At 44.2% G+C, this 19,879-nt stretch overlaps 1 protein-coding gene across 7 annotated transcripts in view; it reads right to left on the bottom strand.

Annotated features, from left to right (window-relative positions):
• The window catches only part of VAMP1 (vesicle associated membrane protein 1), a 127,751-nt gene that overhangs the window by 6,364 nt on the left and 101,508 nt on the right, over nt 1-19,879 (bottom strand). For 3 of the 7 annotated variants that reach the window (XR_012154851.1, XR_012154850.1, XR_012154863.1), the window contains one exon: nt 15,611-15,696. The exons of 1 other annotated variant lie outside the window; for it this stretch is intronic. Coding sequence is in view for 2 of the 6 variants with exons in the window: in XM_073311132.1 (XP_073167233.1) it covers nt 15,617-15,696 (80 nt within the window). In the remaining 4 variants the exon portion in view is untranslated. Of the gene's footprint in view, nt 1-13,001; nt 14,212-15,601; nt 15,697-19,879 lie in introns of those variants that run through there. 3 more of the 7 variants (XM_073311122.1, XM_073311132.1, XR_012154859.1) reach the window with 3 other exon arrangements.

Consider the following 19,879-nt stretch of genomic DNA (forward strand, 5'->3'; position numbering starts at 1 on the left):
ACAGTTACAGTACAGTATTTTAGGAAACTCCGAGAAAGTTATTGTCCATTTCTCTAAGCACCCGGTACTGAAGAAATGAGTCAGCTCTTCTCCTGTTTTCTTCATTAAATATCACTCCAGCAATGACACTGTTAATAAATATAGTGGAAGGACAGCTCTGTAAGCTGAGCCATGTGGTCACATTGCTCAGTGTGCTGGTTTTATTTTTAACATCCAAAATCACTTGATATACCTTTCTACTTGGGCTTGCTCTTTCGTCCCCCATTCTCGACTTCTACTTATCCCTAATCACCTCACTTCAACCCAGCTGAGAAAAACCAAGAGAACAAGTGTCTTGGACACAATCACAGCGACTGTATGATCAAGGTAAGGCTTTACAAATAGGAAACAGTCTTGTTTTTTTATTAATCAAAGCTTATGCTAATATCTACACAGCCAAGCCTAAATCAAGGTTGAAATCTACAAAACAATCTCAGTGACTAGAGTTAAAAAAAGAAAAACAACAAAAAACCCTCACAGCCAAATTTTTCAAAAGTGTTCACAAATGCTTGGTGTCCCAGTTTTTGGATGCTTAATGTGAGGTACCTTGGGCTAGATCCACAAAGACTTAGGCACTGCAAAGCTCCGTGGTGCAGTGCCTAACTTTTAGGTAACTTGCTGGCTAGTGGACTTCTTGCCCTGCATGAGGGGTGCAGGCTCCCTACACTGTGTATGGGGAGAGTTAGGTGCTTAAGAATGGGGTTCACAGCAGCCAGCAAGCTGAGTGGGTAGCTACTTCAGATAGCTAGTAGAAAATGCTGAGGAGAGGGGTTAGGCCTAATCAGTGTTAGACACAACATAGGTCTTTGGGTGCCTACCTCTGCTCAGGATTCACAGCCAAGAACCCTCTCCTGGAGATAGGCACCTAAGCCAGGCCATCTCTTTCTCAAGAATAAACAGAGAGAGATTTCCTTGCTATCATAGCCAATAGCCTGGTGGTTAGAGTACTCACCTGTAGGAAACCTGTTTTCAAATACTTGCTTTACCTGATTTGGAGCAGAGACTTGAACTTGGGTCCCCTATATCCCCAGGCCCTAGCCACCAGGTTATTCTCAGTCTCTCCTGTTCAAGCTGTTCCACTTTGTATAAATAATTAAATAATTAATTGGAGCAAGGACTTAAGTCTCCCATGGCCCACCTGAGTGCCCTAGCCATCTGGATATTGAGTCAGTCTCTTTCTCTTTGGCCCAATGAATATTTTAACTCTTTAACACAAAGTGGAACAGCTGCAACAGAGGTGAGAGATCTACCCCCAGGAGCCTGGTGGTTAGGGCACTCACCTGGGTGGGTCCCAGGGACCCATTAAGTCCCTGCTCCAAACCAGACAGAGCAGGGATTTGAAAACAGGTCTCCCATGTCCTGGGTGAGCGCCGTAAACCTGAGCTTTTGGATATTCTGGGACACACACTTTGTTGCCAATATTCCTGCTCTGGCTGCCTCAAGCCATCTTTAGTGTGGGGCCTGAACCAGTAAGCATATTCTGAGAACCACCTGTGGAAGTTTAGGCACCTAGGGGACTTTATCACAGAAACAGTGACACCTAGGGAATTTAGGTGCCTCCAAGTTTAGGTGGCAGCTGAGCAGGGGGGTTGAGGATCTCAGTGGTGCCTAAATGTTGGATTTAGGCATCCCTTTGTGAATCTAGCCCTTTGTGCTTGATTTCTTATCACCTCTGAAAATCAGGTATAAGATGTCTCAAGTTGGATTCCACATTATAGAGGCACCCAGGATCAGTGAACACTTCTGAAAATATTGGTCTTAAGTTTTATTGTTTTTTTCTCATGATCTGTACAAATTTTGAATATTTTTAAGGGATCAGAACAATTGCACCATTTCTTGAACAGTGCTGGATAGTGGAACATCTGTGTATGGCAAAACACTTTTCCTTTCTAAAGGGTCAGATTCTGAATTCAGTTACCTTGGTGTAAATTGAGATTAGCTCAGTTTAAGTCAGTAGAGTTACTCTGGAGTTACAACAATAATTGAGATTTAAAAAAACCCCAAACCCTCTCTAAATTCGAATTTTCATATGAAGTTGCAGAAGCAGACAGGTGAAGGGTCCGTTGGAGTTTCAAGCAGTGTAATTTTCAAAAGGTTTTGCAAAAGGAATTTTTAGAAAACATCCAGATACATGAGGAGCTGGAGAAGCATCAGGAATGTTATTATTATTTATTTGTATTACTGTCGTGCCATTGTGCTATGCTCTGTACATATAGAACAAAAAGACAGATCCTGTCCGAAAGCACTTAAAGTCTAAGTGTAAGACAAGAGAAAACAGATGGATACTGACTGATGGTGGAGTACAAAGAAACAATAAGACAATAGTATTTAAACAGACAAGGCAGACACAGAATGGGAGAAGGGTATAACACACAAGCAGAGTGAGCAATGTGATGGCAGCAAAAATCATGTCACTTCCATGATTTTTAGGGGGATGGGGTGATTTTACTTCAGAAGGGGTCAGCTGAAAGGAAAGGGAGGGGAGAGTAAGAGGGAAAGATGTGGAGTGAAGCTGAGGTGAACAGACCCAAGGGGAGGGCTGGAGCAAACAGCCAATCAGCACAGGACAGAGAAAGTCAGAACATTCTGCAGTTTTGACTGGAATGTCCAGGGGACCAAAAGTCTCTGCTTTGGCTGCTACTGCCCCTACAGGACAGAGTCTTTGGTTGACCCCTCTTTGCAGCTCACGTGGTGCTGGGGAAGGGGGGCACTGCCTGGGTCCTAGTGCCCCCACAGTGGAAAGGGAGGTCTCCCCTGCACAGTTCTGAGTCCAGGAGGGTGTTTTGGGGATGGATGGCACCGGCTGGGCCCATTTTACCCCTTCCTCACAGAGCAGCAATCCCTGCTTTGGCTGCTTCTAGTCCTATCAGGTAGAGACTCTGGCTGGCTCCTCTGTAGGAGTAGCTTTGTGATGCCCTGGCGCAAGCTGTTCATACGATTTATCCATTTTAGTTATTTTTGTTTGGGAGACATTTCTATATCCATAATGCGAAGCCTCACATTTTTAGCCCAACTTCAAATGTGATTCTAAAGGTAACACAATAAATATAGGCAAAGCCAGTAGCACCATCTATAGTTAGGGTTGGTTAACACTGCACTCTCCATTATAAGACCTTCTTAAGTTGTTAATAACTTTGCCAAACTTTAACTGTTTGGATCAAACTTTTCCATGTTGGTATCTGGCTTAGGCTAAGTTTGTTTTTGTTTTTGTTTTGTTTTTTTTTGTTTCAGCCAAACCCAGTCAGCCCTTCCCTAGAACAAGGTTAAAAAATTCTTGGTGATGTTCTTGTTAGATTCATATAAATGTTAATAAAAAAATTCTTTTTGCTGTTTTGTTGAGAAGCTCAAGTCCCTGAATGCTGTAGAACAGGAATTTTAAATTTGACAGAGGGAGTCACCCTGGTATCAGAGGTGTGCCTTCTGTCATCCCTATAAAATCTGCCAAAACTTGGTCAAGTTATAAGCCTCTGGAAAAAAAGCAGTTTGCACACACTGGGGGTATGTCTACACTAGAAACACTACAGTGGCACAGATGCAGCGGTAGTGTAGACATGTACTGTAGAGACAGAAGGGTGTCTTCCGTTGCTATAGTAAATCCACCTGTCCAAGAGGCTGTAGCTTGGTCAACAGAAGAATTCTTCCATCAATCTAGTGGTGTCTACACTGGGATTAAGTCGGTTTAACTACGTTTCACAGGACAAAATTTTTCACAGTCCTGAGCAATGTAATTAAGTCAACCTAACTTTGTAATGTAGACCAGGCCTCAGGGGTTTGTTAGAGTTTGGGAGCATTATTTGCCAAAGATTCTATCTATACTGAGCATACTCTATCCCCACAAAGCTCCTAATGTGCTGCACAGGTGATAGTCTGACATAGCGACTGAGCATGTTGTATCCTATGGGTTACTGGGGCTGACCAGGACTTTTTCTGCAACTGGTCCTTGCAAGCTAGGAGGTCTGTTGTGGTGCCAGATAAGTAGTAGAGACCTCTATACCTTTCATCACCATATACATTCTGACAGGTTTCCATGTCCGCTTTTTGGGTTATGTCTCACCCTCTGGTCTCATTTTTGGACATATACACATTTGATGCAGTGGCCATTTTGAAGCTTTTTTTATTTTTTATAGAGAACATTAGAACTGCTTGAGTGTGGGTTTTTTCATATTTAGAAACATTTTAAAGGTTAGAAGAAAAAAAATTTTTTTTCAGAAGAAAATGGGCTTTTTACACACTTTAAATAAAGTTTAGTAAACAGAGGAATAAAGTGTTAAGACATAAATATGTTAATAGGCCTTTTTACAGATAAAATACTTTTTATGCAGTTTTTGAAATAAAGACATTAAATATTAGTAATAAAACATGTATTTTTAGAAATAATAATTGTTATGGATTTAGCTTGTTTTGAAATAAAGTCTGAAAAATAATGGTATGTTTTTGAAATAAAGGCATTAAATATTAGTAACAGAACATGCGTTTGTAGAGAAAATAAAGTGGGGTTGGATTAAACAAGACACAAAGTAAGAGAGGCTGTAGGACAGCTGAGAAAACCAAAAGCCTTTCAGCCTATTACAATAAGAGAGAGAGAGAGAAAGGAGAGAGGCTGCAGAGAAAGTTTTAAAACAGGAGAGGAAGAAAAGCCTGTGTCACTGACCAAGCGGCAGAAAGAAGTGAAAAGTAGCTTATGCCTTCAGCTGCCACTAGCCAAATGCCAGTAATTCCAGGAAAGTCAGCCTTGGACAAGCCACACCTCTTGCCTGAGCCAATCAGAAGCTATTCTTTAGACATGTCCTAGAATTGCATTTTCCTGAACCATTTTTAAAAACATACTTTTTTGCAAGAGCTTTTAAGCTGGGAGCTTATAGGTTGTGATCATGGCCTTTTACAAGACACCTACAGCCTCCAAGAAGCCTGAATTGCCTTTGGATGCACTAGCATGTGTTCAGAAGAGACAACCCATTCACACTTATTTTGCTGAAGAGACATCACCAATACTGAACTCCATGTTCCATCCAGATATTGACCTGAAGAAACAGGGAGATTCCATGGGGCCATCACTAGTTGTAAATGGGGAAAAAGATGTAAAAGTACTTCAGGACAGGGTGCGGAGAGATCTGTTGCCAGCTATGGAACAGGCAGTGTCAGGGAGAGAGGTAAGGCATTCTATATTATAGTATAACAAATTGTTGCAAAATTATAAGAGGTTAAATATATTTATATTTTTTATAGGAGAGGAAAGAAGAAGAGCTTATATACATGCACATGGTAGTGGTGAGATTGTGAGAGGATAGGAAAGCAGTAACCGATGATTCATGGGCAGATGGTGATGTTATTACGGTAACACAACCAAGTTTTTTTTAAGGTTCTCAAAAAATTATTACAACTATGAGTTTAAAATGTGCTTTTTTGTTTTTTGACAGATAACCAAACCAGGTCCACACAGGACCATGGCTTGAGTGTGTAGCGAATTGCCTCCAGATGCAAAACTACCTAAGCCAGAAGTGCATGATGAGGTAAAACAGCTTAGAGCATTTTTAAAAAGTAATTGATTTATAATTATAAGAGTTTAAATATATGTATATGTTTGTTTTTAATAACAGGAATCGAAGACAGATAATATGAAGACCCAGGCAGTGCCCAGCAGCAGGGCTTCTGGGGATGATGATAATTCAGAAACAGACGACAGAGTAGTAGAGGTAACATGAGTGACATTTTTTTGCCTGTTTTACTTTTAAATTGCCACAACAAAAAAGTTGAAACCTATTTTTTTTCTTTGCTTTTGACAGACATCTTCAGAGGATGAAGCAGACAAAGAGAATCAGCCTTTGAGAAGAATAAACCTCATATTCATGTGCTGGTTTTGCATGAAGCAAGTCTTTGGAAAAAAGACTGTAAAAAGTAAGGAGTCTGGCCAACAGATCTTTAAAGATGACGTTACATAGGGCTGTAATAGTAAAAACCATTTTCCACTGTTGGAAGGGTCAGCTCTTTGATAACCGTGAAGCCTGTGTGCTAGACAAACCCAGTCAACACCACCATGATTGTATGTTGTAGGGGCAAGTAGAAACATTAAACCAGATGATATGCATTAATTCTACGTTGCATGTGGCACGGATCCTAAATATATTTATGGCCTCAGGCTACAAACTGCTGCAGGGTCTTAACTTGATGACTGAAAATCGTGTGTGTGTGTGCGCGTGTGTGATGTGTCCATCCTGGAATGGGAGGGGTGAAAGTCGTACAGACCCCAGCTCCGCTAGCTGGCTCCGGCTCCAGCGTCTTACTGTACGTGGCTGCCCCATGAGTGGGGATGGGGATCGCGGGTGGGGACAGGCAGCCTTCCCTATCTACAAAGGTAGATGTGCCTATCTTTAAGATGAAATACAGGCACAGTACAGTATTTGCTTTTGGGAGTGGGGGGGGGGATGTCTCTGCTGCTGCTTGATTGGTTACTTCCAGTTTCACTTGGTGTTCGGTTGACTGGTCAGTCCATAACTCTGGTGTCTGTATTTTTGATGTTCGACTGTATATGTGATTATGAACACTGTGCAGTTAGCACATATTTTACCAAAGGATGCTTCATTTTTAGATGTTTTTCCTAGAAACCTACTCCTGAAGTGTTCTATGGCCACCAGACCCATGGGGCTGATTGTTAATGCACACATATGTTAACACACACATAGGTGCCAACTTCTGCTCAACCCCCCTCTGCCCCCAGCCCCGCCGTGACTCCACCCCTGCCCCGCCCCCTCCCGCCCCCATTCCAACCCCTTCCCCAAAGTTCCTGCCCCAACTCCTCCCCTTTCCTGCCCCTATTCAACTCCTTCCCCAAATCCCCGCCCCAGCCCCACCTCTTCCCCACCTCCTCCCCTGAGCGCGCTGTGTCCCCGCTTCTCCCCACTCCCTCCCGGAGCTTGCTACAGCTGTTTGGCGGCAGCAAGTGCTGGGTCGCAGGTGGAAGAGCTGGGACACAGCGCGCTCAGGGGAGGAGGTGAAGGAGTAGGAGGTGAGGTGGGACGGAGGGCGGGGCGGGAAGCTTGGCTGCCGGTGGGTGCAGAGCACCCACTAATTTTTCCCCGTGGCGCCTATGAACACACATACTCACAACTTACCAGGGGAACACTAGCTGGCTCTCTATGTACCAAAACACAGGCCAGGCAAGTTTTTTTGACTCCTATGGATTTTCCCCAGACAGTAGCTTCTTTCCTAAAACTACCATGACTTTTTTTAGAATTATAACTCTGATAATATTGTGTTTCACCAGAAACACCTACAAGACCCCCTCATGGTAACTGGTGTTTGTCACTGTGTATATATTTTTAAAGAAATTGATCAGATTTTAAAATTGGATACAGATGACTTACCCGAAAATGACCACAGGGTGGTGGAGTTTGCAAAAGGGAAAAAGCCAGGCATGTCCAGAGGTGCCCCAAACACGTTTCAGCAGGACCAGACCTGTCTTTCATGGTGTGAGTTTGAAGATTGACAGTCTGGCTTTGATAAGCAGTTTTAAAAGTGCCAGCTTTCTCCGCACATGGCTAAACATACTTGTAAGGCATATGGCCGTTCTTAAAATGGTCGGGGCTTGGTAAAAAATATGACTTTTTATGTGCTGTTTCAAAATGTTTACACAGGGCTACTCGGGAGGGTGAAGGCCTATTTTCAAACTGTAGGATTTGACAGTTGAAGCATTTAAATCCACCAATAGGTCCCCTTAGGGTTTTTTAGTAGCATCCTTAAAAGCCTCCGAAAAGAATGTGTCTTACTCAGGGTACATTTGACATGCCAACATGGCAATTTGCTGTTTATTTAGTGGGTTTTTAAGAGAACCATGTATTTTATATTTCAATTAATTGTACAGCTCTCTTTTTCCTGGAAAAACACATTTTGCACAATGTACATAATATTCAGGTTCCTGTGGCTTATGTATTTTGCAAAGGCTTTCTTGATTTCATTGCTTTCGGAAGCAGATTCCAACAGGACATCTATAATCACTGTGTTCACTTTTCAGAGTAACAGCCGTGTTAGTCTGTATTCGCAAAAAGAAAAGGAGTACTTGTGGCACCTTAGAGACTAACCAATTTATTTGAGCATGAGCTTTCGTGAGCTACAGCTCACTTCATCGGATGCATGCCGTGGAAACTGTAGCAGACTTTATATATACACAGAGAATATGAAAAAATACCTCCTCCCACCCCACTGTCCAGCTGGTAATAGCTTATCTAAAGTGATCATCAGGTGGGCCATTTCCAGCACAAATCCAGGTTTTCTCACCCTCCACCCCCCCACACAAATTCACTCTCCTGCTGGTGATAGCCCATCCAAAGTGACAACTCTTTACACAATGTGCATGATAATCAAGTTGGGCCATTTCCTGCACAAATCCAGGTTCTCTCACCCCCTCCCAAAAACCACACACACAAACTCACTATCCTGCTGGTAATAGCTCATCCAAAGTGACCATTCTCCCTACAATGTGCATAATTAAGGTGGGCCATTTCCAGCACAAATCCAGGTTTTCTCACATCCCCCCCACCCCCATACACACACAAACTCACTCTCCTGCTGGTAATAGCTCACCCAAACTGACCACTCTCCAAGTTTAAATCCAAGTTAAACCAGAACATCTGGGGGGGGGGGGGGGGGTAGGAAAAAACAAGAGGAAATAGGTTCACTTTATTACTAGTGTAAGCAGAGTCAGAATGAGCTCTACCCTGACATCTGGTAGTGAGTTGTAGAAAAGGACTTCAGGGGCTGATCTTGTTTGCATGGGCACACCCACCATGCCTAGCATGATGGGACTGCTTGCCCAAATGGTCACTTTGGCTGCTGTGGGATCCCCAGTCTCTTTGTTATTGGGGCAGGAGTAATAAAGTGTTGTTATCCTGGTTATGTGAATCAAGGACAATAGAACTGTACTTGGCATTTTATGACGGATGGACTTGCCCTCAACCACCTAGAACTTGCTAGGCAAGGCACATGAGTTCCAAAGCCCAGTGAACTGAGAGAGGTTGGGTCTGTGTCTAGGGTCTTAAACATCACTTTGAACCCCTCCTCTTTCTACTGTGTAATAGCAGAGCTAATTTTGACTCTGTTGGGAGTCTTGTTATATGCTGCAGAGCTGAAATTACTGATTCCTAGGTCTAAGTGTTAGACCTACTTTGGGCTAGGGGTTCTAAGTGTGCCAGCCTGGGGCCCTCCTGTTACCAGCTGAAATCACTAAAGAGCTGAATATCAGGGGGTAGCTGTGTTAGTCTGTATCCACAAAAAGAACAAGGAGTCCGGTGGCACCTTAAAGACTAACAGATTTATTTGCGCATAAGCTTTTGTGGGTTAGAATCCACTTCATTGGATGCATGGAATGAAAGTATAATAATGCCTACATCTGTAATTTTCACTCCATGCATCTAATTAAGTGGTTCTAGCCCATGAAAGCTTATGCCCAAATAAATCTGTTAGTCTTTAAGGTGCCACCGGACTCCTTGTTGTTAAAGAGCTGAAGTTACTAAGAGCTGAAATCACTGAGTTCTGTGTTAAGTTGGGGGCGGGGGCTGAAGACATATTGGTGAGCAGCTAGCAGGATGGCTAGTGGAGAGGAGCGTCTAGGAGGACAGCTGGCAGAGAGGCACAGCTGGCGGTAAAGACTGCAGCACAACCCCACAGAGAGGCATGGCAATTGGCTCTTGACCCGAGCAGCAGAGCATGTAAGATGTCCCCATACTTTCCCCCTCTTCCACCCAGGCTAGGAGGTAAACTCTGCAGATGAACTTCTGAACTCTTGGGGCTACACTGACCAAGGACAGAAACTGTGGGTGGGGTGACTGTTGGGTTGCTGGACTTAAGACCCTGAGCGGAAAAGGACACTGCCAAACTTACTTGGGGGAGGGTCTTTTGCTCATGGTTTGTGTTATGAATCCTGTTTGTGATGTTTCCCCAACAGAATGCCGCATTGCTTTTCTTTATTAAAAGGCTTTTGCTACACTCAGACTCTGTGCTTGCAAGAGGGGAAGTATTGACTCTTAGAGGCGCCCACGGGGGTGGTATGTAATTGTCCCCGGTCACTGGGTGGGGGCTTGAGCTGGTTTTGTATTGTGTTATTAAAATGGAACCCCTAGATACTGAACCTGGCCCTTGTTGCTGCCAACTCTGACAGGCAGAAGGGTTACACTAGGAAATAAGCATTCATTCTTAAAAGTATCCGGTAAACCTTACAAAAATGTGATATATGGAAATACATGTAACAACTCTTTATACAACTGTTGCCAACAACTCTTAATACCTCACAGTATTTCAGGCATGCAAAACTGCCTATTACTATTTTCTAACAATTTTTTGAAGGGCCACAAAGCAAAAAGGAAAAAGGATGGACAAATTAGATGTGATTCTGCATAATAATCAATGCCTTGGTCAGTGCAGCCCCAAGAGTTCAGAAGTTCATCTGCAGAGTTTACCTCCTAGCCTGGGTGGAAGAGGGGGGAAGTATGGGGGTATCTTACACCAATATGGCAAGGTTGTAAATCTGCCTTCAGGGTTCTTTTATCGTAAATGACTTTCTGGGTATTTTAAAGAATTCTTGTCTCTATCAACCAGTATTTTTTCACCCCCAAAATCCCATGCTGCTGTATCACAAGCTCTTTTAGGTCCTCCCCTTCAGGGTTCAAACAGTAGCCCTGGATGAGAGCTTTAAACTCCCCAAATTAATTTTCCCAATATGCCCCAAGTTTAGTGTGCTCCCTTTTACTTGTGTACAGGACTTACCTCCGGCGAGTGTGTATCTGTATGTTTTAGGCCGTGCAGATACAGATTCCACAATGTGTTCATCTGGTGGTATCTTGCCAGTCAGATCACCTAAATAATCCCCTAGGCATGGGTTCCACTCCACTTCCTTACTCACAAAAATCACAGAATCAGTATCATAGTACAGACAACACCTAAGTTCCCTCTAAGCTGCACAGCCTATTTAGCACCATGCAGGGGCTCAGGGAACCAAACAGGGACCGGCTACAGGAGGGGTGCTCTCTCCCCTGGCCCCAAGCTAGCCTGGCCCCCAACCTGCTGCAGCCAGGGCAGCCCAGACCTACTGTGGCCGGGGCACCACTCTGCCAGCCCCAACTCAGCTGCGGCCCGGACCTGCCATGGCCAACCCAGATGTGGCCGGGGCGCTGTGGCTCAGACCCAGGTGCAGCCGAGCTGGAGTGGCCTGGCCCCAGGCACAGCCAGAGCAACCCAGCCCCAGGCACGGCCAGAGAGACACGGTCCAGATCCAGGCACATCCCAGACTTGCTGGGGCTGGGGAAGGGGCACCTATTCTGCAGCCCTAGCCCTGGAGCTGCTGAGGTGGGGAGAGGCATCTCCCCACGCCCCATCCCAGGTACTGCTGCAGGGAGAGAGAGCTGGAGGGAGTCCTCTCTCCCCGCTGTAGCCTGGAGCACCCTCCTGCACCTCAAACCCTTCATCCCTGGCCCCACCACAAAACCCGCACTCCCAGCCAGAGCCCTCACCTCCTGCACCCAACCCTCTGCTCCAGCCCTGAGCCCCTCATCCCCAGCCCCATCTCAGAGCCCACACTCTGGCAGCAACAAAAGGCAACAACAAAAGGATCTGTTGGACTCTTGAGTGAGTCACCCCCCCTTCCTTTGTTTAGTTTGAGACTGCAATGTGGTAATGCTCACCTGACTCTGAAGTGGGAGGGGCAAAGCCAAGAGGGGAGAAGGAAAATGATAAAAGGGAGAGACATTTGCCATGCTCTACCTCTCTCTTCTACCTACATCTACAGACACCACACCAAGCAACTGAAGCGCTGATCAAAGGGGAGAGCCTGGCTGAACAGCAACCAGCCAGCCTGTGGTGAGACGCATCTAAGTTTGTAAGGGCACTGAAAGTGTTAAGATCAGCTTAGAATGCATTTTACTTTTATTTCATTTGACCAAATCTGACTTGTTATATTTTGACTTATAATCACTTAAAATCTATCTTTATACTTAACAAATCTGTTTGTTTATTTCACCTGAAGCAGTGCATTTGGTTTGAAGTGTGTCAGAGACTCCCCTTGCAATAATAAGCCTGGTACAGATCAATTTCTTTGTTAAATTGAGGAACTCATATAAGCTTGCAGCGTCCAGTGGGCATGACTGGACACTGCAAGACGGAGGTTCCTAGGGTTGTGTCTGGGACTGGAGGTATTGGCTAGTGTCATTCGGTTGCACAATCCAAGGAGCAGCTTACATGCCAGAGGCTGTGTGTGAACAGCCCAGGAGTGGGGGTTCTCACAGCACAGCAGGGTAAGGCTGGCCCCCAGAGTCAAGGATTGGAGTGACCTAGCAGATCACAGGTCCAGATAATACCAGAGGGGAACATCACACCAATGGACTGTCTGAGATCCTCCAAATCCTCCCATACGATGACAGGGTGCCCCATGGGGTACTTCTTAATATTGTTAACAAAAGGGCAGAAGCTGGTAAAATCATAGTAATGAATATGCTTCCTGGGCTGCAGTTTGTAATACAGACAGATACTGTTTGTTCTACCTCTGTAAAAGGTGTGTCTAGGAACCAAAGGCCATGACATGTTTTTTTTCAAAGTAATAAATCCCCCACCTGATTATTGCTTGTTAACAAGGCTTTCCATCCATGTTCCATATCATCCTCACCTCATACTCCTGATTTCTAAGAAATTAGGACTTAATGAGGGTTCAACTGTACAACTGTCCATATGTTGCATTAAGCAGCGGGTTGCAGTCATTCTCCCAGCAGTAGTTGGGACAGTGTGAAGAAAGCAGCCATTACCAGCTATGACACCATAACAATCTAAGAAATAGGACCCTACTTTAAATTCCCCACCCTGCAAAACATGCTGGATATGGATGTTCTCTATGTGGGCCAAAAGAAAAGGAGTACTTGTGGCACCTTAGAGACTAACAAATTTATTTGAGCATAAGCTTTCGTGAGCTACAGCTCACTTCATCGGATGCATTCAGTGGAAAATACAGTGGGGAGATTTATATACACAGAGAACATGAAAAAATGGGTGTTACCATACACACTGTAAGAAGAGTGATCACTTAAGGTGAGCTATTACCAGCAGGAGAGCAGGGGGGAGGTGCAGGGGAAACCTTTTGTAGTGATAATCAAGGTGGGCCATTTCCAGCAGTTGACAAGAACGTCTGAGGAACAGTGGGGGGTGGGGAGGGAGATAAACATGGGGAAATAGTTTTACTTTGTGTAATGACCCATCCACTCCCAGTCTCTATTCAAGCCTAAATTAATTGTATCCAGTTTGCAAATTAATTCCAATTCAGCAGTCTCTCGTTGGAGTCTGTTTTTGAAGTTCTTTTGTTGAAGAATTGCCACTTTTAGGTCTGAAATGAGTGACCAGAGAGATTGAAGTGTTCTCCAACTGGTTTTTGAATGTTATAATTCTTGACGTCTGATTTGTGTCCATTTATTCTTTTACGTAGAGACTGTCCAGTTTGACCAATGTACATGGCAGAGGGGAATTGCTGGCACATGATGGCATATATCACATTGGTAGATGTGCAGGTGAACGAGCCTCTGATAGTGTGGCTGATGTGATTAGGCCCTATGATGGTGTCCCCTGAATAGATATGTGGACATAGTTGGCAATGGGCTTTGTTACAAGGATAGGTTCCTGGGTTAGTGGTTCTGTTGTGTGGTATGTGGTTGCTGGTGAGTATTTGCTTTAATGGTCACCTGTGCTGATGAGCTCTGCATGGTCACCTGCAGCTTGTCACGCTGGCCAAACAGGAAATGAGATTCAAAAGTCATCAACTATGCGGTCCCACCAGTCTGTGCTTGTTTCCTGAGCCCAGAATCGGCGTTCCACAGCATGAACCTGCCCCACTAGCACCATGATGCATGCATTGGCAGGGCCCATGCTTTCAGAGAAATCTGTGTCCATGTCCTGATCACTCACGTGACCGCGCTGACGTCGCCTCCTTGCCCGGTATCGCTTTGCCAGGTTCCGGTGCTGCATATACTGCTGGATAATGCGTGTGGTGTTTAATGTGCTCCTAATTGCCAAAGTGAGCTGAGCGGCCTCCATGCTTGCCTTGGTATGGCGTCCGCACAGAAAAAAGGCGCGGAACGATTGTCTGCCGTTGCTCTGACGGAGGGAGGGGCGACTGACGACACGGCTTACAGGGTTGGCTTCAGGAAGCTAAAATCAACAAAGGGGGTGTCTTTACATCAAGGAGTATTTCAGGCAGGACTTCACGGAGGGTTCCAATAAGAAATGGTGCACCTAAGTTATTGTTCTTATTGGAACAAGGAGGTTAGCCTGGCCTCTGATTGATACATGGCTAGATTTACCTCGCTGCACCTTCTCTGTGAGTGACTGCAGTGTGACCTAGAGGAATGAGTCCCCTAGACAGGGGAGGGGGGGGAAGCAAATGAGTACAAAACAAATCTGGTCTATTTCTTGTTTTGATCCACTCCATCTATCTTTTACATCTTTGGCTGGCAGCAGATGGTGCAGAAGGACTGCATGCCATCCACATGTCATGGCTGCTCGGCAGAAGATGGTACAGTACGACTGCTAGCCATCCTCATCTCTTGCCTGCCTGGCAGAAGATGGTACAATACGACTGCTAGCAATCCTCATCTCTTGCCTGCCTGGCAGAAGATGGTACAGTACGACTGCTAGCAATCCGTATCGCCTGCCTGCTCACCATAAGACGGTTCAATAGGACTGACTGCAGGACTAAAGAGAATGACCTGGTCAAGTCACTCCAAATTTAGTCCCTGCGCCCATGTCTGTCCAGGCGCTCCCAGCCGACGTGGCCAGGAGCACCTCGGACATGACGATGATGGCTACCAGTCGTACTGTACCGTCTGCTGCCACAAGGCAAGGGGTTGCTGCTACTGTGTAGCAATGCCGTACCGCGTCTGCCAGCACTCAGGACTCATAGGGTGACGGTTACCTGAGCGGGCTCCATGCTTGCCGTGGTATGGCGTCTGCACAGGTAACTCAGGAAAAAAGGCGCGAAACGATTGTCTGCCCTTGCTTTCACGGAGGGAGGGAGGGAAGGGGGGCCTGACGATATGTACCCAGAACCACCCGCGACAATGTTTTAGCCCCATCAGGCATTGGGATCTCAACCGAGAATTCCAATGGGCAGCGGAGACTGCGGGAACTGTGGGATAGCTATCCACAGTGCAACGCTCCGGAAGTCGACTCTAGCCTCGGTACTGTGGAAGCACTCCGCCGAGTTAATGCACTTAATGCACTTAGAGCATTTTCTGTGGGGACACACACACTCGAATATATAAAACCGATTTCTAAAAAACCGACTTCTATAAATTCGACCTTATTCCGTAGTGTAGACATACCCTATGACTTTTAACATCATAGAAACCATACTTATCAAAAACACTTCTAGTTTCAGTCAATTTTACTGTCTGCTGACAGAGATCTGCGTCTTTCTAAACAGGCATTCAACCTGCAAAACAGTTTACAGCTGGGACATCTCGTTCTTTCCCCATACACTTCAAGGCATTCTTCACTAATACATGTACACCAGTGGTTTTACAGGCATGCCAGTACTCACATAAATACAGTGCTCCTATAAAGGCTTTGATATTTTGGATGCTGTAATGTCTGTCATGTTCAAAACAAACAGGATTTTCGGGCACCGTTCCCGACCTGTTATATAAAAAAAGGCAAAAGTTTAAAAAGCAAATAAAAACTTTTTTTTTTAAAACAAGGCTAGTATATGTCTACAAAAACTTCTGTTATGTACAGTGTCAGTCTTTCACGATACACTACTTTAATACTCATGTCTAAATGCTTTTCAAAAGACCTCACATCAGTGAAGCTGATTGTTTTTTGGTCTGAAAACTCCAACTCCTGGTGAAGATGCTGGGCTCTGTCTCATAGTTGGGCATCTGTGGGTTTTCAGATAATGCACATATTTGTAAATGAAACTGCTATTCATTTGTTCAAAAAAAAATCACTAAAAATTCTGACTTGAAACCAAAGAATGCCTCTGTGTTACAAAATGCTTCTTTCTTAGTGTGATGTTTAAAACCATAGATTTATTTTAAAAAAATTCTTGTGTTGCAAAAGTTCACAGGTTTTTAAAAAAAAGGTGGGGAGAGAGTGTGGGGGATATGTTTCTTCTGATAATCAGGGTAAGCTGGGTAAGTCTTTAGCTTACATCTTCATGCAGTTACAAAAGTATAGCTTCATGAAAAATGGGTGCCTTTTTGTGGCAAAATGCTGCTTCCTTAGTGTCATGTGTAGATCCAATATAAAAGCATGCTAGTATAGTTTTATGTCTAATAAAAATGTTGTTGCAAAAGTGAACAGTTTTTGAAAAAAGCAAGAGGAACTATGGGAAAACATGCTCATCTCTCTCCTTACCAGCGGCATTCAATCCTTCATGCTGACATGTGGCTTTTGTCTTTTTAAAGTTTACTTTTTTTTTTTGGAAGACATATGTAAATGTGGGTTATCTATCGTAACTGTGACACTGACAGACCAGGTGCCAGCTTTTGCCAAGACTGCAGACATTAGCTAAGAACTAACAAATCCATAGCTAGATACCTGCCCAGTTCACCTGGATGTTAGTTTTGCTCAAAATAGTCTTATAAGAATGTATTTAGTGTTTGGACTCTATGGTTTGTAAATTGCTGCATGCCTTAATTTCACTTATAATGGTGGTATTCCAGGCTATAAGAAAATATATAAATTTTGCTTTGAAAATGTTTGCTCTGAATTTGTGAGCTCAAGCATGGGAATCATCTCCCTCCCCATCCAGAAAGACTATCAAAATCAGATGGGCCATCAAGGTAAATCATAATACAAAGGATTGGTTAATGGCCCTATTACACCTTGAAAATGCTACATGCAAAGAAAAGGAGGACTTGTGGCACCTTAGAGACTAACACATTTATTTGAGCATAAGCTTTCATGAGCTACAGCTCACTTCATCGGATGCATACCGTGGAAAATACAGTGGGGAGATTTATATACACAGAGCACATGAAACAAGGGGTGTTACCGTACACACTGTAACGAGAGTGATCAGGTAAGGTGAGCTATTACCAGCAGGAGAGCGGGGGTGTGGGGGGGAAACCTTTTGTAATGATAATCAAGGTGGGCCATTTCCAGCAGTTGACAAGAACATGTGAGGAACAGTAGGGGGAGGGGGGAATAAACATGGGGAAATAGTTTTACTTTGTCTGTGACTCTAAGGTAAGACTGGTGTCAGAGTAACAGCCGTGTTAGTCTGTATTCGCAAAAAGAAAAGGAGTACTTGTGGCACCTTAGAGACTAACCAATTTATTTGAGCATAAACTTTCATGAGCTACAGCTCACTTCATCGGATGCATACTGTGGAAACTGCAGAAGACATTATATACACAGAGACCATGAAACAATACCTCCTCCCACTCCACTCTCCTGCTGGTAATAGCTTATCTAAAGTGATCACTCTCCTTATAATGTGTATGATAATCAAGTTGGGCCACTTCTAGCACAAATCCAGGTTTTCTCAACCTCCCCCCCCACACACACAAACTCACTCTCCTGCTGGTAATAGCCCATCCAAAGTGACCACTCTCTTTACAATGTGTATGATCATCAAGGTGGGCCATTTCCAGCACAAATCCAGGTTTTCTCACCCCCCCCCCTTTTTTCAAAAACCACACACACAAACTCACTCTCCTGCTGGTAATAGCTTATCCAAAGTGACCACTCTCCTTACAATGTGTATGAAAATCAAGGTGGGCCATTTCCAGCACAAATCCAGGTTTTCTCACCCCCCCCCCCCTCCAAAAACACACACACACAAACTCACTCTCCTGCTGGTGAGACTGATAGAGTAGATCCAAGAGTTCACTTTTGTTATTGGCTTGGTGAAATCTAATTAAAGAACAGACTACCAGTTTGGGGTGTCTGGCCTGTTTTTGACAGCCTGCCCTGAGATAGGCATTCATAGTCGTAAGCCACTCCAGACAGCAAAATTTCCCCCACTGCTTTAAAAAAAAATTATTGTAAGCACCCTCAAGGGAGGATTTCTATATTATGCTTTAGTATATAAAGCTTTCTTTACAATTTACAAGTTGAACAATTTTTGTTTGATTGTTGTTGAAAGGTTGTTATAAGGAGGAGGGAGAAAAATTGTTCTCCTTAACCTCTGAGAATGGGACAAGAAGCAATAAGCTTAAATTGCAACAAGGACAGTTTAGGTTGGACATCAGGAAAAACTTCCTAACTATCAGGGTGGTTAAACACTGGAATAAATTGCATAGGGAGGTTGTGGAATCGTCATCGTTGGAGATTTTTAAGAGCAGGTTAGACAAACACCAGTCAGGGATGGTCTAGATCAGTGGTTCTCAAAGCCGGTCTGCCGCTTGTGCAGGGAAAGCCCCTGGCACGCCGGACCAGTTTGTTTACTTGCTGCGTCCACAGGTTTGGCTGATCGCGGCTCCCACTGGCCACAGTTCGCCGCTCCAGGCCAATAGGGGCTGCGTGAAGTGGCGCAGGCCAAGGGACGTGCTGGCGGCCCTTCCAGCAGCCCCCATTGGCCTGGAGCAGCGAACTGTGGCCAGTGGGAGCTGCAAGCAGCCGAACCTGTGGACACGGCAGGTAAACAAACTGGTCCGGTGCGCCAGGGGCTTTCCCTGAATAAGTGGTGGACCGGCTTTGAGAACCACTGGTCTAGATAATACTTAGTCCTGCCATGAGTGCAGGGGACTGGACTAGATGACCTCTCGAGATCCCTTCCAGTCCTACGATTAAGATGCATCATTTTAAAAATAAGCAAACACTATTTTTGAAAGGCTAGGGTAGTGTACCTTAAATATTTTTTCTGCTAAATCTCCACTAAGCATCCCTTAGATTATAAAGACAGATCTTTATGTCATGTTGCAGGATTTTTCATCTCAGTCAAAAATGACCAATGCAGTTTTTTTCCATGTTAAACTTTTAAAAGTTTGTTAAAACTGTCAGGGTTCCCTCCTCACTCTGAACTCTGGGGTACAGATGTGGGGACCCACATGAAAGACCCCCTAAACTTCTTTCTACCAGCGTAGGTTAAAAACTTCCACAAGGCAAAAATCCTTTCTTTGTCCTTGGATGGTATTGCTGCCACCACCAAGTGATTTAGACAAAGATTCAGGAAAAGGACCACTTGGAGTTCCTATTTCCCTAAAATATCCCCCCAAGTCCCTTCACCCCCTTTCCTGGGGAGGGTTGAGAATAATATACCAACCAATAGGTTAACTAAGTGAGCACAGACCAGATCCTTGGGTTTTTAGGACACTAAAACCCAATCAGGTTCTTAAAAGAAGAACTTTATTATAAAGAAACAAGTAAAAGAAGCACCTCTGGATGGAAGGTAATTTTACAGGGTAATAAAAAGATTTAAAACACAGAGGATTCCCCTCTAGGCTCAACTTCAAAGTTACAAAAACAGGAATAAACCTCCCTCTTAGCGTAGGGAAAATTCACAAGCTGAAACAAAAGATAATCTAACGCTGAAACAAAAGATAATCTAATGCATTTCCTTGCCTTTACTTACAATTTTTGGCATTTAGAGACTAACAAATTTATTTGAGCGTAAGCTTTCGTGAGCTACAGCTCACTTCACTGGATTTTCTTTTTGCGGATACAGACTAACATGGCTGCTACTCTGAAACCTTACAATTTTTGTAATTCTAGATGCTTATTTCAGGTAGGGTTTTAGGAGAAGGTTTTTTTCCTGCCTGATCCCTCTCTCTGTCCTGAGAGAGAACAAAGACAGCACAAACAAAACCTCCCCCAACAGATTTGAAAGGATCTTCTTCCCTTATTGGTCCTTTTGGTCAGGTGCCAACCAGGT

The sequence above is a fragment of the Lepidochelys kempii genome, chromosome 1, assembly GCF_965140265.1.
Source record: "Lepidochelys kempii isolate rLepKem1 chromosome 1, rLepKem1.hap2, whole genome shotgun sequence".
In the NCBI taxonomy this organism is placed as follows: domain Eukaryota; kingdom Metazoa; phylum Chordata; order Testudines; family Cheloniidae; genus Lepidochelys; species Lepidochelys kempii.